Here is a 27,378-nt window from a genome sequence, read left to right on the forward strand (position 1 = left end):
TGGTCCTGAAATTAGCTGGTGACAAAGCCACATACAACCTTACACCAAGTACTCTGCCCCCCACCCCACCCTGATTTCATCCTCCATTTTAGGGTTTGGTTTTTCATATTAAGAGTTGCACAGACTTTCCTACATGTAATATGGGAGGAGAAAGTTTTGAGAGGCCAAATACTTTTTAAGAGAAAACTAAACCATGTTTGGCAGCCAGAACACTGCTTCAGCTAGCCAGAGCTGGTATTTACCATGGCACTCAGGAAAACAGCAAACAAGTGTACAGGATATAGCTCACAAAAGGAAGCAGACCAATGCAGCTGGGCTTGGCTGAATATTACTCATGGCACCACAAGTATCATGTCATGAATTTTAAGTGAAATACACAATATTGGTCCTAACCTATGGAGAGCGCAGTACTGTCTTCCTGACGACTTCTTCATCCTGGAGAACTGGCTCTGATACTAATTTTTTAAATATGACATTTATTTTGTGTGTTTCCATGCGTGTGTGTGTGTGTGTGTGTGTGTGTATACTGTATCTGTAAGTGTGAAAGCCAGAGGGCAACTTGTAAGAGTTGGTTTTCTCCTTCCATCGTGTGTCCTGGGGATGGAACTTAAGTTGTCAGTCTGGATGGCAGGTACCTTAAGTAGCTGAGCCATTTTACTGGCTTTGGCCTTTAAAGCAACAACTTCCCTCCCCTCTCCCGAAGGGATCTTCCTTCAAAGGAAATGAGATAGAGTCTGTCAGCTTTGGCACTGTTGATACTTAGGGCCAGATATCCTCTCGCTGTGGAGCTGTGTGCATGCTATTCCTGGGCAGCATCCCTGGCCTTTTCCCAGCAGCCACCAGGAGTACTCGCTCCACGGCCCTGTGTGGAGGGACAGAACACCTGATGGAGAACTTCTGCTCTAAATGGAAAACTGTCAGCTTTTGAAGAATGCACGTGACAATGTTGTTGCTATACGTCATCTCCAAATGCCTCACGCTGCTTACTCTGGGAACCAGTCCCAGAACACACAGGAGGCCCAGGAGTACCATACAGACCACACCTTGTATCTCAGACTAACAAGGCCTGCCTTCGGCCTGGTCTCACCACATGCAGTGACTGGAAATGCTCCTTTAGCCCCTAAACCTAGGTTTTCTCATGAACATGATGGTAACTGTGGCAGCAAAGTCCTCGAGGGAATTCTATAGGGTGAGGGACTGTGGCCTCAGCACAGGGAAAGTTCCCAAGGTATAAATGGGAACCCGGGGTATTATTATTTTTAAAAGTAACTTTTTAAAGTTGGGGCCCTGAGAGCTTGAGTTTTTTCACACATTTTCAAAGGAACGGGGTGTCTAGATCTCAGCGTCCCCCATTCTGGCTCAGCTCGCAGCAGAGAAGAAATTCAGGAACCTCCTATGTCCCTTTTTGCACTCAAAGCTCATTGGCCATATAACACCAGGCCACAGGTGATATGTGTATTTGTTTGTCATCTGCTACCCTTGACCCAGACCATCACCTCCAGCACCCAGCTCAAGACAGACCTGGAGAGACAGTAAGTGGTTCTAAGCAAGTTGTGATTTGAAAATATCATTTCTCTCACCTAAGGAGACATAGACAAGCCTTGCCCTAAATCCTGAGCTTGCAGGTGACACGGACACTGACATGCTTCTGCCCATGCATGCAGTTCCCACACAGTACCCAGGAACTTCCTCAGATAGCTTCAAATCTGTCTGTACATTGCAGGCTGTGGCTCCTAATGATGGGCCATTTCCATGAGCTTAATCAGAGGAGGCCTGAGCACTAAAGGGTACTAGGGAAAGGTTTGGTGAAGAATGCACACACAGACACAAAGAGAGAAGGAAGACATACATATACAGACACACACACAGGAATGTATACACAGGAACACATACACACAAAGACACACAGACACACATAGACACACACATACAGACACACACACAAAGTAATGCACACACAGGAACACACACATATACACACAGAGACACACAGATCTCCAGACCCCACAACTCCTGCCACTAACTCCTGCCACTACACTGACCTATGACGGCAGCGGCTATTCCAGTGGTGGGTAAATGCTAAGTGTTCCCCCCTGGCCCAGGAACACATTTGGTTTGGCTTGTGCCAAAAGAAATTGCTTTTTAAAGATTTAAAGTCAGGAGTACTCTGCACAAAAACTAGGATTTCCGACTCACAAGGAGTTTCCAGTGGTAATAGTCTCAGTGGAGATGGTCAATATTGAGTAAAGGTAGGTTGTCTAGAGTTTGCTGTGGTCCTCTACTCTTCTTGATGTCCTGGTCCCTCCCTTTTACTGAAATGTCCCATCTGATTTCTGTCTGAGTTTACCACTACTTCCACAGAAGGATTTCTTTCCCGCTCCCTAGGAGACAGCACTAAAAGTGTCCTTAAGGCATGATCAGTGAAGCCACCATCACGGAAGGACTCTAAGCAAGCCTTCAGGGGATACTGGCTGAAATGGAACAGACTTTCCTCACTTTCGGCATTGCTGATTCTTCAAAGACACTGAAGATTGACTCCATGACTGCTTTTTTACTTTATGAAAAGAAAATATAACTGTGGAATAAACAAACATATACTCAAAGTCTCTAAGATCAATCACCACTAACATTAACAACAATGGTTATTTCAGTTGACACAAAACAAAACCCGAGCTTCGAGAGCCAGATGGACAACATGGTGGGATGGATGGGAAGGAATGAGATCTTGGACTACACACCTACACACCGTTCGATGAGGCTCCATGGTCTCCCCACCTCTGGTTACTCGATCCTTTATTAAACAACAGGCACATACGTGTGCTTGCATTTTATACCAGAGGCTGGAAAATGGCATATTGTGGACCAAATCAGGCAATTGCCTTTCTTATAAACAGAACTGCCTAATGAACAGTCACAACCCCACAACTGACACACCATCCGTGGCTACTTGGTGCTGTTATGCTGTGTGGCCTGGGAAATCAGTTTACTGCTCGCTCTCCTCCAAAGATTTGTGACTCACGATTATGACCAGAACCACCTTCAAATTCAAATCATCAAATTTCAGAACTATCTCAGTGGCTTTAGGGAGAAATGGCCTTTTCTGCTCTGACTACAGAGATCACAGGGCAGATGAATGCTCCTGGGTGGGGGTGGGGCTCGTGTATTCCAGGCTGGCCTTGAACTTCTTATCTTCTCCTCTCATCCTCTGAGTGCTGGGTTACAGGTCTGTGCCACCATGCCTGTATGGTATATGCAGTTCTGAGGATCAAAACGAGGGCTTTGGGCACAACAAAAGAAGTACTCTGTCAATTTAGCTACATTATCAAACCCCTGTAGGTAGTTTTAACTCCAGGTACTTGGAGCTGCTCCTTAATGTTCATTCAGATTGCAAAATAGACCTCCTGGTGCTGCCTCAAAGCTCCCATAGTTACTAGGTGTTTGGCTGCAGGCACTCCCTCCTTCTCCACACTAATAAGACCAGCGGCTTTATCAGCACGATCTTCTGCCCCAACTAAGAAGCACTTATCAACTGTATTCTGCAGATAAGCAGAAATTTGCTTGAAGGTCTAGTGAAGGGGGTGTGGGGGGAAGCCACTGAGTTGAGTAGCTTCTCCCACAACTATAAATGTATTCTGACCAGAGGGACGGAAGCCTGGGAATCCAAAGCTCTACTCTCTTCTCCCTTCTCCTGGAGTCTGGGGTCCACTTCCTGCTTCCTCTTACAAGAATCAGTCTTGGAACCCCGCCTTTCCATTTCTCAAGGTAGGAACACTCCCAGTTCAAGCACATAGCAGACACTGTTTTCAGATGCTTGGTAAAAGAAATGTTTCTCAGAAGCTGGCTGAGTGCATTCCGTACAACTCTACCCCTTGTCTTAAGGAGGAAACACACTGGCCCAAGCCACATGGCCATGCCCATCTCTATGCACAGGTAAGTGTTCTTGAGGAAAAGTTAATGGTTAATGCTAGGAAAAGTCACTTTGCTTGCTGGTATCTACCCCTGGGTTTGCCATTTCAATTAAAATCGAACCCTTAGCTTAGCTAACGCTCCCTTCACTATCTTGGCTTTCCCAGTGTCCAAACTCCATCCGTATTACCTCTTCTATCTCTCTGTGGTCCAGCTCCACAGACAGCTTCTCAGGCCATCCAAAGCCATTCCTTATTTAGGATCTCCTCACTTACTATGCCAGCAGCCATGAGTCTGTGAGTGGCTAACTCCCCACACAGGTCTTGCTCAAATGCTACTTAAGATCACGCAGTTCTTGCTGGGATATCCTAAACCTTTTCCATGAGCATGTACCCCTCAGAGAACAGAAGTCTCCATCAAAGGTCTCTTCCTAATGCCTCGTCTAGAGCCTGGTACACAGTGAGAAGCAACTCCTTATTTCTTTATTATATTTAAGTGCAGGAAATTCAACGGTTACACAGCAATTTCTCAGGGGGATGCCGAACTCAACAAGAATAGCGGCATCCATAGCCCTACGTGTCCTTCATCCATACAAGGCTCCTGGGCCTTTCCATCAAACCAACCCACACTTCTCAACACCCATGGGAGACCCTTTCCTAGAAAAAAATTAGTTCATAGCAGCTTTAAGGGAAAGTAATTCAAAACATGAAAATGTATTCTAAGTTGTATCTTAACATACGAGATCTCAGCTTTAGATGAATTTTAATGTTTACAAGTGCAAAAGCAAATAAATATTTACCAGTTGCCTTTTTTTTTTTTGCACTCATAACTCCACAACAGCTTAAATGAAAAAAACATTGTTGCTAAATGTCTTTCAGTCTGGCAACATGAAGGGTTCCTTATTAAGAAAAGCCCTCCCGACAGTAGCAGCCCCTCATGCCACAGCTCCATCACAAGTGTCATTAAGATCTGAGCATGTGACTGAGGCAAAACATCGACACTGGTGTCAACTACCTGAGGATCACAGCGAGTGGGGGCCAAGCCAGCCACGCCAGCTTCCCCGGCTAGAAACGGAGTATTCCATGTAGCCACTCAGGGCTTAAGGACAGCCAGCTTTCCAGCCATGCCTGCTTCCCACGCTACAGATGGGATATTTCATGTAGCCACCCATAACTTGTCACAGTTACCCTTATTGATGAGGTATGAACATGGACTACTAAGACCAGGACTCTCTGGTCTGGACATGTCACCTTTTTTTCTCATTTAGGGAGGGGCTCCTTCCTCCTCATAACTGTCTGTCACAACATCCTGACTGTATCTTCTATTATCTTTCATAATCAAACATCCCAGTTGGGCAGTTGCCTGGTTTGACAAAAACCATCTCAGTAGCCTGCTTTCCAATGTCCCTGCTACCTCACTCTTTGGAATGTACTCTAGCCTGCTGCCATCATCCCCTGTCATCCCCGCTCTTCCAGGATGCAGGCAAGAAGCTTCTCTGGCAGATTTTCCAGCCTAGTGCCCTGGCACAACAGTGGCTACAGAGAAATAGACTGTTTGTATTTAATAAATGATTAAGGAATAAAACATGTGTGTTTGTGTATGTGTGTTTGTGTGTATATGTACATGTGTATGTGAGTGTATGTATGTGTGTCTGTGTGTGTGCACTCAAGTTTGTGTATCATGTGCACATGTATGTGAGAACGGGAGGACAATTTTGGATGCTGCCCCTCAAGAGTCGTCCATCTTGGCTTTTTGAAACAGGGTCTTTGGCTAACATGAAACTCACAAAATAGGCTATCTGGCCACTGAGTACCAGGAATCTGCTTTTCCCTTACTGCAGGGGTTACAAGTGTATTTAACTATGTTTTGCTTTAAAAAACAAACAAACAAACAAACAAACATGGGTTTGGGGCTCACCCTTCATGCTTTTGAGTCAAGCAATTTACTTTCCTTTGGCTATTACCCTTGTTCCCCCCCCCCCCCCCGACCCAGGAATAACCCAGGAATAAAATCAGAGTTAGCAAACTTAGAAGCAGTGCCCATCTTCTTCATTTAGATCTCTGTCTGAGGCTTTGGGTTCTTCTGAAGCAAAGACAGAAGGACAGGCAAGACTTGTTCCAGTGAGAGAATGCATCCATCAGTATGACACAGAAAGACATGACAGCTGCATGCACAGACACACTAGAGACAACCCCAAGGAACAAACTACTTCCCCAGTTCTCAAATGTGGACCAAGTCCACTTACCTGGGTTAACAGTGATGAATTTGTTATCCTCGGAAAATCGGTCCCCTCGGGACATAGGCTTTTTAGATGGCATTTCGGGCCTCCTGGGGTCACTCCCTGAATAATGTTCCTCTGTGGCTGTTGGGGGCACTTGGGTGGCTGTGTCCACAAGGGGATCCAAGCCTGGGGCAACATGGCCTGGCTGGTCTGTTGCAGGGGCAGAGTGGTCCTGCCTGTGCCCAGGTATAGTCTGATGTCCTCCCTCCTCTGCAGTCCTGTGAGGGGAAGAGGGGGTGGGGGCAGGTGCAGTCTGGTTGCTCTCTGAGGCTGTGTGAGTAGCCTCACTCTTCTCCTTCTTCTCAGAGTCCTTCTCCTCTTCCTCATGCTCCCGCTCACCATCCTCACTCTCGCTTTTCTCCTCCTTCTCCCCCTCCTCTGCACCCTCGCTGTCCTTCGTAGGTGCCGAGTCGCCATCTGGTCCAGGGGAAGCTAAGGCCTCGGTGGTGGCAAGGACTGGCCTCCCTGCCTGCTTGCTGGCTGCAGCTGCGGTAGGAAGGCGTGTGGGCCACACGGTACTGGGGAAGGAGGAGATGCCACCACCACCGAAGCCGAGGCCTGCCAATAGTGTGCTGGTCACCACAGAGGCCACTGTAGCTTGGCTGCCACTGGAGGAAGGACCCATCCCAGTTGCCATGGAAACAAATGAGAAGGGGATGCCGGAGGATGTCCAGGTAGAAGAGCCGGAGCTGATGGGGGCCATGTCGGCTGAAGAGGCAGGAGAGGCTGTCGGCTGAAAGGGCCACCCAGGGTGTGGAGAAAGGGAGATGAAAAATGCAGAGTGTATCAGTAACCAAGAATCAACTCGAGGCCCTGTTCTGCAAAACCCCAGATTTTAGTCTCCTATATTATGGATTTTCATAAGCTACAGTGTGAAAGTTGACCACGGGTGGTCTAGGGTAACCGAGTCTAACTTCAGTGGCTTTAAAATTACTTTGAATTAAAAAGGTGTTCTTTGATGTGGCTCAGGGCTGGGCTACATGGGGAAAAACAGAAGCACCGCAAGTAACAAGCAACGAGTAGGTCATAAAAGGTCCAGGTCAGCCCGCCATGGGGAGGGGATGGCGAGAGGCCAGAGGCAGTGCTTCAAGTCAATGTTTGCTGTTCTGCTGGTGACTGCCTAGCTCTGAGATATGGAAAACCAGCAGACAGAGTCAACGCCACTATCATACAGCAAGGCAGTCAACAGAGCCAGAGGGAAGGTAGCCAGCCCAGGTCAACAGTGGTAGTGGCAGAAGCAGCAGGCACACTCTGGACACAGGATCGAAGACATAGTTCCTGTCTCTGAAGCTTCTGGTTGGATGCAGCCCAGCCACAGAGCCTTTAGAGTGTCTGCATTAATCCACAGCATAATCTCTGCCTCCGCAGACGGCAACATTCAGGGCAACAGCAGGTCTTTCACTTAGGAAGTGCCACCTCTGTGCTGAGGCTCGACATGCTACCCATTCTATAAGTGGGGAAACCGATGCATATAGGGGAAAGGGAGCTTGTTCAAAGCACATGACTGTGAAGCCTTGAGGCCAGGCTGCGTGTGGGCAAATATCAGCTCATCCTTTCCTGATGCTGACCGGGGGCATATTCATATAAGGCATATTCTACCCAAACCAGGAAGTGTTCTGGGATAATAGCTTAAGTTCAGCCCTTACAGGTGTAGAGAACCCCAAATTATACCTCACCACTTGTACAAGTATAAAACAATAGTCAGAATAAGCCACAGTTTAGAACTTCATCTAGTTTCACATAGACAGCCTTGCAGTATGAGGATAGCCATGAGTACTGAAACTCAACTCTCACATAAGATTAAGCTCCAAACACAGAAAAGCCCTTCAACTGAGTTTTGAGCTGACTCCTTGTCTCGCTGTGTGATGATGGGCCCATTTCTTTGACTCACAGGGCCTCAGTTTCTATGCCTTCACCCTGAGCAGTTTGAAGATGTGAACAGAATAACTTGAAAGCTGGGATGTGCTTAGTGAGTTTCAGTTTGTCTACGATTATCCCCAGAACTGATAATTTATTGTTAGTAGTTGTGGGTGACAATCTCTGGGTTGTACCATAAGGTGAGTGAAGGGCTCTGAATGGATTAACTCCTGTATCGTTTGATTCCAGGGATCATACATAATTACAGATCTGAACGATTTTTATTTTGACAAAATTATACATCAGAAGCCACCAATCTTGCTGCGTAGTATAGTAAATTATACAGCAAAATGTATGCTTGTCTCTATGTGAGCAGTTCAACAACATTATGCTGACACCTTGTGGTCAGAGCTTTGACTGCACCCAAATTAACACGTGCGACAGAGCGCCCAGGGATCTCCACTTACCACTCCTGTTTTCACAATCCTGGTCCCTTGGAAGATCCGGGTAGTGTTAGCTGAGAAACGAAGAAGTTATAATGTAAACAACACACAATGCTCAGATGTGTTCCCAGTAAGACCCTCCTATGGACACACAAATCTAAACTACACATAATTTTCATGTTACAAAATATTTCTTTGTACACTTTCCAATCATTTCAACATATGAGCCTCCTCCGAGTCATGCAGACATATTCAGACAATTGGGATCTAGCCAACCATTCCTGTCAAGCAATTCACTTAAAATTTGTGATTATTATGGTTTTGTTTGATAGAGACAGAACTTCAGCAATAGCAAGATGCCCAGGATTTCAATTATTTTTACATCTAATACCTGAACAACTACCTCGTACATTAAGATGCATTTTCAAGTACTGTTGGGTTTCTGAGTTTTGTATATTTTTTATTTAAATGGGATTGTATCACCCCAGTGTTTTTCCTCTATTGCCCCGTTGGTCACAATTTCTCATCCTTTCAGTGATTCTAACATGTATCTTTAACTTATGACATTATACCATTTTCTATATTTTTATTACATTTATGTATATATTTTTTAGAAGGCTGGGAATGGGGTATGTGTATGTGGGGGGCAGTGGACATTATGGAGAGCAGAGGACAACTTGGAGGAGTTGGTTATTTCTGTATATCACGTAGGTCCTGAGAACTGAGCTCGGCTTACCAGGTCTGGCTGTAAACACCTTCACAAACGGAGCCATCTTGCCAGCCCTATAGTTTTTCTTAAATTAATCCTTTTACTGTTTCTGGCAACACCTCTATTGCTTTCCTCTATTGTGTACTGTCATGTACTCTCTTCCTCCTTGTATCTGATAGTCTCTATGATACATTTTACATAGTCACATGATTGTATCTTCATTGCTGGTCGCCCTATCTGGTGTTCGTGCTTCTTCTAGCTCTGCTCTCCCACGAAGGTGTTCTTAAGCAATGCCACTTTGGTATATATCAAGTTATACGAATGGGCAAAGAGTATGAAATTTCCATGTTAGCCATTTTTAGTGTCTGCACCAGTAATGTTCAGTGCATTTGCTTTACTGTGCAGCTGACCTCTCCACTGGTCATCTCCAGAACTTCCATCTTGTAAAATGAAATTCTGAGTACAAACTCACCAACTCATTTCCTTTACCTGATGCCTGGGAACCACCATGTGACGGCGTTTTCTATTTTTTGTGTGCAACTACTGTAGAAACTGAATATAAATGTGATCAAGCATATTTGCATTTCTGTGACTGACGTATTTCACTTACCATAATGTCCTTAACGTCACCCTTGAAATACAGGCATTGACCAGAATTTCTTTACTTTTTTTTTAAGGCTCAATAATTTTCTCTTGTGTGTCTCTATCGCACTTGTTTAGCTAGTCATCTGTTGAGGGATATTTGGCTCCTGAATAATGCTAACCATCATAACTTATAAAAGAAACATATCAACCCTTTTTTGTGGCTAATAAAGTAGGGGCATTTTAAAAACTAATGACCTGCCTCCTATACACACAGCATCAAACCACTGAAGAAAATTCCAGTTAACAAAGTGAAAAACGTATCTTTCCTATGTTTACACCCATTTTTGTTTGCCCTACAAGTTTAAAACAAACAAACAAACAAAACGAACCCAAACCTCAAGCCACTCTGACTGTGTTATTAATGTCAGAGAGCTGACTGCTCCTGTTTTTGGACACATGGTTTCTGTTTTATCACACATGTTCTTGACTGGCCCCATGGACACCCGAGTTCACAATCCCTGGCCTAACGGTTCACTCCTTTTGTTTAAGTACAATGTTCACAGAGAGAAATGTGGAGACAGATCTATAAGTCAAAACAACTGTTAGATTATGGGTCAAACAAGGCAGCTAGGGAAGTGAGTCTAACCTGGGACAACATACAGGCCCCGTGAGCTATTCACACAGATGTTCACATCCTGCCTCTTTAATAAAAGATGAACAGTTCCCAGGAGCTCTGTTTTCTATGTTCTTTAAAGGGGCTCAAAGCCCAAAAAACTCAGTAACATTCCATGAGTCTGTTGGCTTTTTATGAGTCTTGAAGAGTCTTTACCTAGGTAGCCATAGTGCTGCTGACGGGGTTACATGGCCTTTCAGACTATGAACCCTTTACTGAGGATCAAGAGACCCAAGCAGATGCTACTAAAGGGAAGCTAGCACATCTGCACTTTGCCTGAGCTTCCAGTGATGGCCAATTTCCTTCCAGGAAGTATAAGGACTAGTCACGGCTGCATTCTCTGGGCCTGTGACTTTGTCTCTGAGATCTGATGCTTTCTGGTATCAGACTGCCTTAGGTCTTAGTGATTTCAGGAACCACTGATGTTGATCACTCTTCAGGAATCACAGGAGCTGTCACTTGGGGCTTTCATAAAATGAACACATGTATCACCGTGGCTCTGATTTGCTGCGTAAGATGGGACAAGTGTATAGGAATACAACTGATTCCACTCTGATGTCTTTTAGTTCTTTAAGACTATCCTCAGGAAGGATCTGCCTAATGAGTTTTATGTTTAGAGAGAAGGCTCCGGAAGTCTTGTCCCACGTCTGACTGCTAAGCACTGTGCAGTGCCAGAACCCTGCACGCTCATCAGGCCTTCTCTCAAGGTTGAAGACCTGGTGCAGGGAACGATGAGTACTCTACAGTGTCCCCTGCTGTCCACAAGCCATGGAGTCTTGGAATAAGAACACAAACTCTGTTCACTAGCTGAGAGATTTATCTCAAGTTACTTTCACTCTGAACATATTTTCCCCATTTGTCAAACCAAACCAAACCAAGCCAAACCAAACCAAACCAAACCAAACCAACAATCCCTGTTCCCAACCATAAAACAAACAAAACCCCAAAGAAACCCCTACTTGGTAGGCTGTCTCCTGTGATGCTGGGGTTGGGGTGAAGCAGCTGAAGTGGAAACCCTCTGTAATGGGAACCACACTATAAATGTCTCCTGCTATTAGAACTGTTAATAATGTGTTGTGGCAGCTAAGTATATTTATTGGTATCTTAGTTTTTACACCTCTTTATTAATTTATTTACTCATTGTGTGTGCCTGTGTGTACCTGTCTCAGCGTGTGCATGCCATGGATACGCCCTGTGAGGTCAGAGGTCAACTTTCTGGAGTCCGTTTTCTCCTCCCACCATGTGGATTCTGAGGGTTAAACTTGGGCATGCTGAGCAGGTGTCTTTACCTGCAGAGCTGCCTCACCAGACTAAAGCTTTAGTGTACTATACAGATCATACACAGTGTCATAGTCACTATATATAGTCCTCTATGTGGGTTTCCAGGCTCCCAGATCTGATGTATACTTATTTCTATAAACAGTTACTATGGGGAAAACTTCCCTGGAATTCTTGAAGATCCTGTTTTCTTTATGAAAACCTGAGTCTGGATAGGAGGTGGTTTTACACCTTGCTCTCTCTGGTTCCTAAGCAGTAGGAGACGGCTGGGTAGGGAAGGGCAGTGAGCGGACACTGCTTGAAGGTCCAGGTTGGCACGGGGCTTATGTGGGTGTTGCGGGAAAACATTTTGCCTGTGTGGGGAGGTGTGACCAGAGGATCTGTTTCTTTATCAACATAAGGAGACAAAGGCAAAATATGCAAGGCATCATCTCCTGCCCATCTCTGAACAGAGACAGTGGAGAACATCTGGGGACACCAGCCATTTTCAACAAGCCACTGTGAGCAGGCACTTAGAGTGCTCCCTGGTTTGAATTTCTCGCTGATGGAGCCTTTTTAGAATTGCATTATATTGTAAGCCTTTAATTTTTCAGTCTATGCAGAAGCCAGGCCGTCCAGGGCTATTAATCAAAGGAGGCAGCTCTACAACTCTCAGGCTCCTGGTCCAGGCAAGGGGAGGCCTAATCATGATTTATGGGTCTGAAGTTCCCAGGCCTGGCCACAGCAAGTTCCCTGACTGATACCTTCTTTCCCACACAGACCCTGCCACAGCTCTAGGTTCTTGCTCAACACACAAAATAATACATTCTAGCTGTATGTAGACACAGATTTATTTACAAGAAGATGCAACTACGGTAAATTTCAGTTAATTTTAAAAGATGGATGAATTCATTAGCAAAGAATTTTTAAGTGCCACATGTAAATTCCAGCTCCTTGGAAGAAAGAAGTCTCGGCTGGAGAACTTCCTCTCTGGATTCACCATTTACTGCCTTTTCCTAGCAAACCGCACAGAGGCTGAAACTTTATGACCACTGAAATATTAAAGGTTTATAATATAATGCAATTCTAAAACTGGAGCATTTGGATGTCATGATTCCTGGATTACAAATGTTCAACTGGTAAAGTCTAGGCCAATACTTCACAGCAACATAAAAGGTGTTGCTGGTTCACAGTCCTGTGATTTTTGCTTATTATTTAATGTGTGTCATCTCGTGTTACAGTACAATGGCCCTCCGTGGATGGGCCTGTAAATGCTACCCGTTTTTGGAGTGGCGAACAGCACAGCAGATGATTAGCAGCTGGGACTTGCATCCAGCACCGTTCAGCAGAGACCAGCTCCGACCTGGCATTCTTCAGCATTTAATGTGCTTGCCAGTCACCAGGGCCATCTTGCTAGGATTCACATTCCTAGGCCCCACTGCCAAGATTTGGAGGCAGTTGGTTTGAGAGGGCCTTACGAGTGTGCAGGGCTCTTGGGCTTCCAGATGCTGCTGGTTCAACCTGTCCACATGCTTTATAGGGTTGTAACTGTATCCACACCCCTGGCAGCTTCCAGAGGAAAGTCCAGATGTTTAATTAGATCCACAACTCAAAAGTTAAGAATCAGCTGAGTGTGGTCACATATGCCCAGTGACACTCTATTACAAAAAGACATAGGGAACAAAAATGGGGCAACAGTGGCCCAGTGAACAGGCTTTCACTTTATAGACAGTAAACAGGAGGCCCTGACGAAGTAAGCAGCTTGAACAGCCAGCATCTCTGTGTGGAGTCCAAGGCCCTGACCTTTAGTTTCATGATGGATTTGGTGTCTGTTATGAAACTGGAACATAGTTGACTGCTGATTTCTGTAAATAATACTAGAACCAGGATTAGGTTGTGGTATGTAAGACAGAATACATCTTATCATTACTTTGATAGAGCATAAACTTGAGCCTTGTATATGCTAAGCACATACCGATCCCCAATGTATCTATTTAAAGTTCTGGTATCTGGACCAGAGATGGCTCAGCTGTCAAAAGCACTTGCTGCTCTTGTATAGGAGTTGGCATTGTTTTCTACATAGCAGTGTACGGCTGTCTGTAACTGTAGTTCCAGGGTATCTTCCGCCCTCCTCTGGCCTCCATGGGTACTACATATATGTGATGCATGCATACCTGTGAAGCCGCAACGCTCACACCCATAACACAAATTAATAAAATAAAATTCTAATATTTCATCCATGAAATCTTTGGGAATGACCTTGCTTTTTAAAAAAGGACCCCATTAAAATGCGACAAAGCTGAGTTTTATTTGCTTCACCCCCAGTTTGGCTCCAGAATCCCCCTACAAGTCCCCTGTCAGCACAGAACATAAATTTCCAGACTGGGAACCATGAAGACCCTGTACACACAGACTTCTCTGTGTGCCTTGCAAATTGGAAGGACAAATTTTGTCTTGGGCTCTAGTTCTTAAAAGGCATGAAGATCAGTCATGCTAGACATCCGAGAAAGCAGACTTTGGGGAGAGCCCACTATCTGACATATTCTTAAATAGGAGGCACAGCTGGAAAATATCAATAAACTCTGAAAAACAGCCCCGCTTTCCCTCTCCTCTTCTGGCATCTGAAACTTCCAACCCCAAAGACAGATCTTAATGACCAGAGCTCACTGAATATGGTTTACACCTTATGTGGACCAAGTTCCTTTACTTCTGGCCAAGTCCCTAAGGAACAGGCAGCCTGAGGCACATCATGGGCATGGAGAGGATAAACAGGCTTACCTTGAAAGAGCATTGTCTGGCTGAAGTCACTACGCATGTCGTTCCGACACACAGCCTGTACGCGGAACAGGTAAAGGCTATCAGGTGAGACGTGGCTAATGGTGGCTTTCTATGGGGAAAGAAAGAGAAACACTGAGCAGGTTTTGAAAGCGCACAGATGTGGTGTACCTGAGAACAAACCTGGGCATTCTGGAGTTACAACTGCAGGCTTTCTCTGGAGAGAAGGACTGTTTAGAACCTGTTTTCAACACTAAAGACATACCAGCACTGCTCCACAGTTTGGGAAATGTCTTCAGCCTCCCTGTTATCAAAGCCTGGACTTCTGTCATGATCACTATGCCTCAGAAACTGTCATTAGTATCCACAACAGCCTTCACTGCTATTAAATAAAAGATCAGCAGAGCCATGTCCACTTCAAAAATATCAACAAGAACTTCTCTGCCTGTACAGTTTTCTTCTTGTTGTTGTCTTAAGGCCTCCTTATAAAGAATAAAAATCAATAGAGTTATAAGATGTAACTTTGTCATACTACTTTCTGGCTGTGGGAGTCTGCAACATTTGCTCACGTCTCCAGCTTCTGCTACTTTCAGATGTGCTGTGTGGACAGGAACAGCTATGTAATACAGCCCATGCACGCTCTGCTCAGAGGAACACTGAACCTAGCAGGAGCACCGGTCAGCAAGCCAGAGCCTGCATGCTAGATCTGGCAGGCCATCAGCTAGTAGAAATAAAGTTTTACTGGCACACAGGCAAAACCATTGTTGTTATTGTTGTTGCTGCTGCTGGTGGTAGTGGTGGTATGTGTGTATGTGTACTCTGTATACTTTCACCCAATCACTGACAAGGTTAAGACAGCCCAAAATACCCACTGCCTAGCCCTTTCTAGATTAACGCTTGTTAACTGTTATCAGACACCTTTGCTCATTCCTTGATGCATGCTTCACCTCAACAGACTTTAACACAGAGGAAACAGAACATACCTACAGAACAGGCACTACTGCTTCTGGAGAAACAAGCAGAGACTGCCTCTGGTCTCCAGTGGTTCTGGGTCTCTATGCAGACATGTGTATCCTGGGACAGTCTGAACTGAACTACCAAGAGGGGTTTCCATGTACAGCTACCATAATCCTCTATACTGGTATTAACACGTGACCATGGCAACATTGGTTGGTACAACTGGGAACAGCTTCCTTGTGGGAACAAGGAGTTAAGGTCATGCCACTGAGCTATAGGCTTTATGAATTTCTCTTAGAAAAAAAAGAGTGAATATCACCCACAGGGCTGTGATGACAGCGAGGACTGAGAGACACAGGCTGGAAAATGCCTTGTGGTCACCAAAAGTTAGAGATGAGCGTTGTCCTGAGTCAGCGTTCCTGACGTGTGGCAGAAATAAGAAATGAATTTTGTGGGCCTCAAAAGGAAAAGAAAGCCTCTGGAAACTCTTAGGAAATGGGACGTGCTGTCAAAGCATGCCCTTCTGCACATCTCCTTCTCAGAATCCAATTTACTCCTTGTTCCCTAAACCTCTGCCCCATCCTCTATTCAGACTAAAATCTTCACTCCATCTCTGTGGGAACTTAGGAGAATTCACTCCATGCCGGTGTCTTTTTACCTCTGCATATTTAATTATTTTCCACTTAGAACAGGAAACAGAGGAAACACCTCGATGGTTTCTGCTGATTAATGTTAGCTCTACTTCAGGGAGGGATCCCTGATAGACTTCCACGGAGAAAAGAGAAAGGTTCAAACACACCGTAACCTTGGGTGCCTTTCAATGAAGCCTTCTCTCGTTTCATGGAGGCCTCTGCTCCCTAACGTGACCCAGATAACAATGTCTAGTGGGGGAATTGAAAATATAAATGGAAATGAAGTAAAAGAATCTTCATCTAAAGGAATATGGAAAGTATTATTCTATAACTGATTGAATGGGCCCTGAGGACTTTCTATTGGGAGGAAAAAGAAAAAGTGGTAAGTCATTAAGAGGCGTACTCCAAGCCGAGGCATTTTTCATGTGCATATACAATTACAGGCTACATTATTCTGGGGCCTCCTTTGATTAACAATAAAGCAGTGAGGCTTTCAAACCCAAATGTGTCACTTGCAGTTTCTGTGCAAAGTCTTAAAGCCTAGTGCTTGTGGGAGGTTTACGATTCGGGCAGAAGACAGCTTCTACATGGGGATAGTCAAAGGGCTGGGCTGGGGGTCTGATGATAGATACTTATGTAAATTTTAAATAGAGATGTTGACCTGGGGTCTGTGTGATCAAATTGAGGGCAGATATGTCACAGCATCTACAACAGCCCAGGAGTCTAGCAGGCAATATGTACTGACACGTGAGACAAAAAGGGGTGGTGGGGACTGTGGACAGCAGCAGGCAATGGCAGGAAAGATGAGGAGGTGGTGGCAGAGGTGGGGTAAGTGTGAGAGGTAACACACACAGTGTTCCCTAACTGTGTGACCTGCAGTTGCTCTTACATAACATGTAATACTATAACAACCTGATCGGGAGAAAGGGGCTTGTTTGGAATGAATGAAAAGCAACCAGGGTAAATGAGAAAAATCTGTATGTGTGTGTTTGTGTGCATGTGCGTGTGGGTGTGCGTGAGGTGGGGGGAGAGGAGTGTGTGTATGAGTGAGCACAAGCATCTATATGCTACATCACCTGTGTGGAAATAAGAGGACCATACCAGGTGTGGTCCTCGCTTCCACCTTGCTTGAGACACAATCTTGTTGTCCAGGCTAGCTGGCCTGCCAGCTTCTTGGGATCTTTTTCTCACAACCTCCTACCTCCCTATAGGAGGAGATACCCTCCCTAGGTACTGCACGAGGAATATTCGCCTAGACTCAGTCAAGGGGGCCTTACCAAGTCCTTGTCACTGTCTTTTGTAAATGTCTTCTCCTTCTCATCCTCATTCTTGGTCCAGCTATAGGAGATCATGTAATTCATGATGGGCGGGTGGTAGATGGTTTCTGGTTGGCTCCAGGACACCTGAAGTGCTGTCTGGTTCAGAGGCTGCACCTTCATGTGGATGGGCGGAGAGCTGCAAACTGAAGATACAGGTAAGGTTAAAGGGCATCAGCACTACCTGCCACTAACATGTGTGCCCTTGGACCTCAGGAAATGGTTCTATGGTAAGCACCCATCCCTGGCCATTCAAGGCTTATTAGCACTCTTCTATACCAGTTTTTCTTCCTCTCCTCATGTATCCGTCTACTTAGTGTGCACATGTGTACACAAGCATGCATCTACAAGTGGCACAGTATGGAGGAGGACAGAAACGTTGGGTGTCATTTCTCAGGAGTTACCCACTGGCCTGGAACTTGTCAAGGACAGGTCGTCCGTCCACTCAGTGCTGAGGTCACATGCTCTGGGCTTTCACTTTACACCTGGCCTTTTTATTTATTATTATTATTATTAAATATGAGTTCTGAAGATCAAACCCAGGTCCTCATGATTGCAAGGCAAGCACTTTGCTAACTGAGCCATCTTCCCAGTTCTCTATTTTCTGAGACATAGTCTTTCCATTCAGTCCAGGCTAGCCTTAAAGTTATGGTACTACTGCCTTAATCCCCTAAGTCTCGGGATTGCAGTTCTGTGCCACCATGCTTAGCCCTGCCCTGCCCTGCCCTGCCCCCTACATAGCTTAGTAGCCACTGCTACTTCAGCCCTAACTACTCTGACCTGCAACTTTTCAGAACAAGAACATTCCCTCATCTAACCTCATTGCCATTATCCTACCTAAGAAAACACATGCTGACTCAATAGGAGTCTCATACAATATCCATAGTCAAATTTTTCCCCTTGTTTTAAAGGCAACTTCAGCTGCTATGCTTCCCACCTAACCCTGTACTGATGAAGTTTTCTCCTCTGACTTTTCCTCAGGGCAGACTCTTTGAGGAAGCCAGGACATTTGGCTGGAGGGACCAGACGACTAGCTAAATTTGCAGATGAAATTTTATTGCAGGTGGATTAAAGTATACATGCAATGTACTCTTCCAGTAATTTTAACGCAAAGGTACCCACAGGAAGGATGGCTTCCTCTGAACTGATAGTACCCTGACTGGGGAGTAAGGGAAGGTCAGGCTAATCTGTCTTTCCATCCCTGTAGCTCAGAAGCTTTAGGAGACAGGACAGAGCTACATCTGTCCAGGCCAACTATCCACGGTATTGAAGGCTCTGAATCAGCCTATAGGGTGGTGGGTGTAACAAATGTTTGCTCTGTACAGTCCATATGGTCAAGTGTGCTGCCCCCCATCTTCTCTGTGACAGTCAAACCTGTCTCTAGTCACAAATGTCTCCACAGGGCCTATTTCCCTCAGTCTTAGGGGAAATGTAGATTTTGGAAGGAATCACCTGTGCAAGTCTGATACTGAACACAAGGACTGGACAGATGTCAGGAAGGAGAACCTCCCATCCTGCAGAAGCACTTCAGAGAAGGATCTGCTGGGGGCTGACTCCCTCGAGGAAGGTTCTTTTCAATTGAGAGCTGAGCCAAGTCTACTTGGGTAAAGGTTGGGGAAGAAGTAGAGGCAGAGGAAGGGACCACGATGGGACCAAAGCAGGAAGATGGCTAAGCCTAGACTGGGAAGCCTGGGGGCCCGGCTAAAATTCTGGCCTTTCTTCCTGAAGCCTCTGGAAACCACTAGAAAAGTTAGCCCAGAGTATCATGATGAGGTTGTTCTGACAAAGGTGGAGGAGAAGGAGGCTTGTCCAGGGGTCCATAGCACTGTCTGCACACTAAGCCAGGGACTGGGACTAGGAAGATGGCAAGTTCTAGAACAAACAGAATTTGAAACTGAGATATTAGGTAGTGGGAGGTACTTATGAGCGGGGCAGTAATAGAACAGCTGAGCTAAGTGAGGGTGAGCCCACTGACACAGCCAGTCTTGAGACTAGCACAAAACCTTCCAGAAGACCCTAAGAGACACACACCTCTTTTCCGGACGCAGACTCCCAAACCTCAGGCAGTCTCTGGAGCCTCTGGCCACACTTGGGCAGAAAGACACTCTTGCTGCAGCTGTGAGGGACAGCGGCCCTGCCTGGCAGGAGGCTCTGTTGGAAAGATATGCTTTGTGTGGCTTCAACAGGAAGCCATGGGAATTGGTGAGGTATGCACTGTGCCCTCAAGAGTGCCCCCAGCCTGAGAGGTGGGTATCAAGTTGCCACACATTTGCCTTCTGAGCAGGGGCTTCAAACAAAGACTATGAAGAATGCTGGAATGGCCAAAAGTGACATTACAGAAGAACGACACTAGGTGGCGACAAGGTACTGTTTTTTAATAGTCCAATTTGCTAGGCTTCTGTTTCTCCAGACAAAAGGAGGGAGAAAAAAGTCAGCAAAGATCCACAGCTCCATCCTTTTTAACACTGGCAGTGGGGCCAGTTTTATATATTGGCAATATTCTTTACTCCGCAGTGATGAACTAACATCCACATCTCTCACCTCCCACCACATTCTTACTTTCCTCGTGTTTCCTGAAGCCATTCCCTCCCCTACCGCAATCAGTGGTGGCTCTGAGGGACACATCTCCCCAGCAGTTACATCACAACCACATAAATAATCTTAGCACCCACATGCAGATGCACCATCCTTATTTATTTTCTGAAATGAAAATGGCTGGGCTTTTTCTATGCAGAGGAAGATGATTCACACAGTACAAAAAAGCAAGAAGAAAAGTTAAAAAGATTCACCCCAAATGTCGCTGTGGCCATAGACAACCGTTGCAAACATTCTAGGATCCAATGTTTGATATATGATCTACCTCTTCCTGCATAGGTGAAACAGGATTACATATAATTTGATGTAGAAAAAATAAAATGAAAGCGGGCTGGCCGGGGTAGCCTGAGGCAGAAGGTCCTTAAATCTGAGCCTAAGCTAAGCTTACACGGTGAGACCCTGCCTCAAAAACAAATAAATCAAACCCCCAAACAAACCAACAAGAACAACAGAGGTATAAGGTCTGCAGGTAAGTTAATGAAAGAGTCTGGAGGCCGTGCCTATAATAAATAGTGTTATGTGCCATCACTTTGAGTGGTAAGTACAGAGTTAAGGTCTCAGGGGACAGGGCCACTTGTTGGTGAAGGGGACTATAACTAAGTGGTCACCCAAGACACATACTTGCCTCAGATTGCCCAGACCAGGCCAGAGGAAGAAAGAGGTTGAGCAAGGAGCCCTCCTCACATGAGCCCTTAGTTGAGAAGTACAGTAAGAGAGAAATCTCTTCCTGTTCTATTCCCAAGCTTGTTTCAATTTCCTAGACAGTGGCTTCTGAACAATGGGGATCATGTGGAAGAGGCCTTTGCAGAATCCTGTCCCAGAAGGACCCAGAATAGAGTTTGGCATTCGTGTCAATAAAAAGTGCACATAGGAAATATTTGTGCCTTTGATAGTCACATGGTCTCTCTTGCCTTCAAAGCACAAAGCTGCAGGGGCAGCAAGCATGTGAATAAGGGAGACTGTGCCCAGAACGTACACACTGATGCTAAGTTCCAGTTCTGTTTGATTCCTGGGGGTCTTGAATTGGTGTTTTTTGTATTGTTTAAAGATATGAAGATATATCTCAGTTCCTGTTATACAAAATTTGGTGGTGGGTGAGGTTTTCATGATGTAAAGGAACACGTGTTTGTATTCTTGGCAAGAATCTAACCCCTGAGCACAGCTCACAGGCAGCTTCTCCAAGGAGCAGAGACCCTTCACAGTGCTCACTCTGAATCACATTGCCGCCTCACTAACTATCTGGAACAATCTGCCTCCCCCACTGGAGTAAGGTGTGGGTGGTACCTCTTTGGTTGTGTTCTGTACACTGCTTGAGTCTACAGCAGTGGCTGACATGCATGTGTATTTGAACAGCAAGCAGGTTGGTGGCACCTGGTGTAAGATCCTTGGCCATTCCCTGGTCCACTGGCCCGTGGGATGTGATTCCTTCTGCTTCCAACCTCCGAGGTTTCCACCTTGTTCCTCAGTCACTTGTATCTGCCAGCTCTCCGCAGCTGGTGATCTGCCTTCAGTATCACCCAGGTCCTCTGCCCCTTGTGTAACACCTCCTCACCTCCCTGCCCCTCTGTCTGGGCTGTGAGGCTCTCCAGGGAAGGGACTACACCACTCATCACTAGCTCCCTGTGTGTGCAGCCATAGATACCATCCTTAGAAATAATTTTGCTCCTTTACTCTGTTGAGAAAGACCCCATCCACCCCATTAGGGCCACCCAGCTGACTCCTGCCTCCAAATTCAGGGACTTCTGTTTGTGTGGAGACCCTGTCTACATTCTCTACGTCACCCTTCTCAGCAAGGGGATGTGCAACTCAGGAAACATATCTGGTCTCCAGAAGCAGCAAGTGCTACTCCTGGCTGGAGAAGGTGAGAGGCCAGCTTGTGCCTATGCCTAGGGTTCTGCTGGTATGTGGAGTTAGGAAACCATGGTGTCAAACATGGCCTTCCTTTCAAGCCCAGTAAGAAAGAAATCAGAAAGAGTGTACAGTTTTATGGAAAGGTTTCAGAAAGCTGGAGTATCCAAGTGTGGGACTTGGGATCTTGTGGCCTCTTGCCTCCTCATCTGTATGATGGGCTACTGTATGTAATGATTTCTCATAGGATTAGAGCAAATGTAACAGGAACGCTGTACATAAAGTACAGGTTGTGGGCCTTGGGCCCACTGGACATTCCGGCCAATAGCTTTTATTTATAAGTCTGGATGTTTAAATCAGGTCAGCTAGACCAGAAGAGGAAGGATCTCCTTTAGACTCTGGGTATGTTCATCTTTACCACAGTTCCCACCACACCCTGTTGCTCTGACACAGTCTCCTCATCCACAGCCTGACCCCTAAGGCCAGGAGTGCAGTGGCAGCCGCCTAATTTTTACATCCTTCCTCTCCTAGTGCTGGCCATTGCAAATCCTGACATCGGGGAGATTTTGACACATCCTTTTGTATAAAATCAAAGCCTTTTAACCATGCAGGAGGTGCCACACCCTGCTCATTAAACAAACAGCCCCTGTGAGGTGGCCCTGACATCAGCCCTTCCCTTCCCATGGCCTGATTATATGCTCACTGGGGACTGATTGCTTTTCACAGACATGCAGGATGACACTCCCTAGCAGCACTGAGAATTCCTGCTTCTCCTCTGAACCACTTTTAATTATGAGCCCAGTTTTCGTTAAATAATGGAGAGCCTTCTAACTGAGCACCCAAGGTCCTCGGATGTTACATCAATGTCAAGGATATTCTCTCAGAGGTTCCACAAGCCAATCTAAGTCTCCCCTGACATCTTCTCATTTTGGGATTTAGATGAGGTACTGGGATATGCTCTGATGAAAGTCAGTGTGACCCCCCCAAGTGTCTTAAGCTGTCGGAATGAATGGCTACTCCAGGGATCTCCACTCAGGCCCTCCACTTGAGGCAATGGGCCAACTCTGGATCAATGTGAAGCACACACTGCTCAAACATAGCACTTAGGCACAGGCTTAAATATTCCACATCCTGCTCATAGCAACAGAAGCCAGGTCAGGGTGGAGAGGGGGTGATGCCATGTACACACAGGGTGGCAAATCATCCCAGCTCAGTGTGAAAGCCCTTAAATGCAGGAAAATTTCCAGAGACCTGGTGAGAGGAGAAAGGGCTCTTATTGTATCAGAGTCTTCACAGCAGACCAAACAGGACAAAACCAAAAAATCCAAAACCCTAGAAATCTTGGTGCCTCAGAATGCCACCGTCCATTCTTCCATGTCAAAGAGCTCACGAAGGTGCACTACTCTGAAGATACAGGAACTGGAGGATAACTTCAAGTGAATGAATGGTGAACAGCCTTATTGCTCAACCTTGCAAGCTAAGTGTCCTCATTAGAAAACAAAGAAGTGTAGTGGTTTTTGATTAGAATGCCCCTGCCCTATCCCACCCCTAGTCATATTATTTGAATATGTGGTCCATAACTGGTAGTGCTGTTTGGGTAGATTTGGGAGGTGTGGCCTTGCTTGAGGAAGCATGTCACTGGTGTGAGCTTTGAGAGCTTAAGGCCTCTCTATGCTTCCAACATGATCTCTGCTTTGCTCTTGTGGTTCAAGATGTAAGCTCTCTGCATCCTGCTACATCCACCATACCTACCTACTACCCCCCACCCTGCTGTTATGGCCTCTAACTCTATGGAAATGTAAGCCCAAATAAACTTTGTCTTCTATAAGTTACCTTGGTCATGTTGTTTTATCAGATTTATATCTATCATATCTAAAATTACTAATAAATCTAAGGCCTATGGACAGATATTTCCCAAATGGATAAACTTGGAGATAGAATTAATGTCAGCCCAAGATTTATACACTCCCAGCACTAAGGAACATAATGATGCACTTTTAAGGACAATATTATATAGCATCTAGAAAAGTTTGAACAAGAACCTGGATGTGGATTTGTAGGGCAGGTTGGCAGGGGGACCTGTTGAGCAGGGTGAGGCTGAACTGAATCCTCAGTGCTAAGCAGGTGGGGAGGGTGACAGTAAGACTTGGTCAGGCTGTCATGTCCCTGCCATGGGGATGTACACAGACAACATGGAAAAGCATGTTGCCAAACTAGAATCCAAAACTGCTAAGGACTGGCGTCAAGATTCTTCTCAAGTAAGTCTCACTCCAGAAGTCAGATTCTACTAAGCAGCTACCCTCTGGGGGCAACTATGGGGGACTCTGGTCACAGTGGCCCTAAATTCTGTGGAACACCAGGCTGACTACTCCAAGCCTTTCCTTCTGTACTACCTTGCAACTTTCCCACTAAATGCAGGGGTATCTGCTCCCTCGCTGTCAGTACCTCTAAACTGCAGCCCTAACTTGTTTGTTTCTCAGCAAACAAGTGTCAGAGCTAGTTGTAACTAGCTCAGAGGCTAGCTCCGAAGTGGTACTGGTGGTAATGCTGTACTGTGCTCCATTCTCAGCAAACAGGCTGCCTAAGGAGCCTGAACACAAATCATGTGTGTCAGAGCTCTAAGTGTGCATTCTGGACTTTCCCAGCCCCTGGGACCACTCTGGAGTCTGTTTTATTCATGATGTCCCTCATCTTCTGAGGGCTAATGGCCATGGGAGGTGTCCACATCCTGTACAGGAAGGAGCATTGTTTGGCTTGACACTAAGGGAGGTGACAGAGTTCAGAAGGGTCCATCTTCCAGGCCACACTTAATAAAGACAGCTAAGCCTTGAATCCTGAGTAGAAGACTGGATTTCTTCCACATTCTCTGGGATGCTGTCTCCGCTTACCTTGAACACATTGTGACACCGAGCTAAAAGAACAAAGTGGACTGGCTCCAGCTTACCTGAGCATTCTTTCTATTTGGTGATTCCATCTCATGGACCTAGGTCTACACATGGACTCACAATGGGAGATCTGTGTCAGAGACCCAGCACCCCTGCGCTGTGGGGGGGTTTTCTGAAGTGCAAAGTCATATTTCTGACTGCTAGGATAATTTTACAGCTATGAAAAAAAAAAAAAAACAGGAGTGTCACATAAAAGAGAGGTCCAAAGACATCTTTTGCAACCAAAGGAAGAGCTCTTTTTAACAGCTTAACAGTCTATAAGCTACCCTTTTAAACTATCTCAAAAGACACGAGTCCCTCACAGACAGGTTAGCTAGGATTTCACTGAAATAAGTTAGTTAGGGAGTGCAGACAAGATTAGGAATGGGCAGTGGGCTCTAGGAAATCCTATGCCCATACCTATTAAATACCAGTCTTATTCATGCAGAAGAAGGAGCCAGCTCTGACGCTAGGCTGCCTCTAACAACTGGGTCCATACGCTCCAAAAAGCTCAGGCTTTGTGGCTGGTAACAGCTTTAAGTGGTCAGCATATTCTACTTTGAGAAGGCTACTCTCTTCAGAGAAGCTTTTCCTGGTGTCAGCCAAGAAACATTGCTCTGGGCACTTGATAACAGCTGGCAGCTCTCAGTTAGGCACTGTCTCCTCCAGGAAAGAAGAAATCCGACATGTGAGTCAAGACATGAACCTCAGTCCAAGCCAATGCACTGGAATTAAAACACTCGCATGCATGCACACATGTATGCATGCGTACATGTGTGTTTGAGCATACACACACAGATACACATGCACGCGCGCGCGCGCGCACACACACACACAGACACATACATGCATGCACACACAGAAGATCTGCCCAAGATCAGTGCCAAAACCATAAGGCCCCTAGGTGTGCTGAAAGGTAAAAAGCCAAGAATAAATGTAGAGTCGGGCTCCCAAGGTTCCCCAAGCATCATCATGACTCTTCCTATGTCTAAGCAGCAGAGGAAGTGGCTGTTTCTTAGGTCATGAGAAAGTGAGGGTCACACCCATATCCTTGGACGGTAGTTAAAAGACTAGCACCCACAAGGAAGCCTGAGGAATCATTGGTAGGAAGAACGGGGAGATCCACTGACTCTAGGCTATATTCCTATGCCTGCAATCTCCGTACCCCATGCTTCATGAGCACTGACTGCTGTTTAGCAGGAAAGAGGAAGTACACTGCACTGGGAGGAAGGACACCGTTAGCCTTTATTAATTTACACATGGTTGTTCACAAGCACCACCGTGCCCACATGAATAAGCCCAATGTCAGAACAGATTTATCTGGTGAGCAAAAGAAAGTAGAAGCTCTAGGAGGGAAGCTAAGTTGGCCTTGAAGCTCAAACTCTGCCTACCTGCCTGGAGACAGAGAGGATTAAGTAATTAGGTAATATTTATAACGTGTGAAAACGACTGACAGCCCCTGGCACCTGCTACCAGAATTGGCTCAATAGCTCCCAAGCCCAGACAGCAGTGGTACCTGGGAACATCTTGATTCTAGCCAGCACCTGCCAGTCTAAGCACTTTCTATGCTGTTAGGTTGATCTCCTAGACAGTGAAGCAAGCCCTCTTTTTATGGCTGTTTTGAAATGAACCCTTAGATGTGAGAGAATATTGTCTACAGTAGAAGAAGCCCTCTGGCTGCAGGTACTGTGAGTGATGTAGCCCCATTCTATAAATGTTTAGCTATGCTCTTTCTGTATGAGAACCTAGCCTGGATAAATGGCAAATGCTCTGACTGGACCAACTTTATAGCAAGGCTCTCTTTTTCCTGGCCATATAGCATACTCCATCCATCCATCCATCCATCCATCCATCCATCCATCCATCCATCCACTCACTGAAGAGTTGGCAATGATGAAAATACCACCTACCCAAGAGATACAGAGTCTCATCACAGCATGGTACTTCTAGGTAGTAAAAGAGAGGTGTATTCTAAAACAAAAGTCAAAAGTGGCCATGGGGGAAAAGTATGGGTGTCCTCCCAAGCGGCCAGACCAAAGCATCCAATAGACTTCCCTTGGAAGGGCACTTTAGGCAGAGCTATGAAGGTTGAGAGGCATCAGTTTGGTGCAGAGGGAGGTCAAGAGTCCTGAGCCAGAAGGTGCAGGTTTCTGGGGCTGGAGCATATCAGTGAGCTGACGTCAAAGGAAGTGACACACAAGATAGGTCTGGGGAGGGGGCAGGACTCACGGATCACAGTATCTACATTTCTCTTCCTGTTGCTGTGATGAGATACTCTGATAAAGATAATTTAAGGGAGACAGAGCTTATTTTAGCTCACAGTTTAAGGTACCATCCATCATGGCTGGGAAGTCAAGGCATCAGGAGCCTGAAGACTTAGCGACACTGCTCCCACGGTCAGGAAGCAGTGCAGTGGATGCATGTACTTGGCTCGCTTTCACCTTTTTATTCAGCCTCAGCCTCAAATCCAGAAAATGATCCTGTCCACAATTAAGATGGGTCTTCTCACGTCAGTGGATGTAATAAAGATAATTCTCTACAGGCATGCCCACAGGCCCGTCTCCTAGCTGATGATATATTCTGTCAAGTTGACACTAACCATCACACACAGTAACAGTAA

General features: G+C 45.8%; 1 protein-coding gene across 1 annotated transcript in view; it reads right to left on the reverse strand.

Moving 5' to 3' along the window:
- Positions 1-27,378, reverse strand: part of Ptprg (protein tyrosine phosphatase receptor type G) — a gene marked incomplete at its 5' end in the record, with an annotated part of 117,797 nt that overhangs the window by 79,358 nt on the left and 11,061 nt on the right. The window contains 4 exons of the mRNA XM_028760534.1: positions 6,152-6,920; positions 8,512-8,561; positions 14,490-14,598; positions 17,353-17,537. Of these exons, the coding sequence (XP_028616367.1) occupies positions 6,152-6,920; positions 8,512-8,561; positions 14,490-14,598; positions 17,353-17,537 (1,113 nt within the window). The remainder of the gene's footprint in view (positions 1-6,151; positions 6,921-8,511; positions 8,562-14,489; positions 14,599-17,352; positions 17,538-27,378) is intronic.

The sequence above is a fragment of the Grammomys surdaster genome, unplaced genomic scaffold, assembly GCF_004785775.1.
Source record: "Grammomys surdaster isolate TR1022 unplaced genomic scaffold, NIH_TR_1.0 126546, whole genome shotgun sequence".
Lineage (NCBI taxonomy): Eukaryota > Metazoa > Chordata > Mammalia > Rodentia > Muridae > Grammomys > Grammomys surdaster.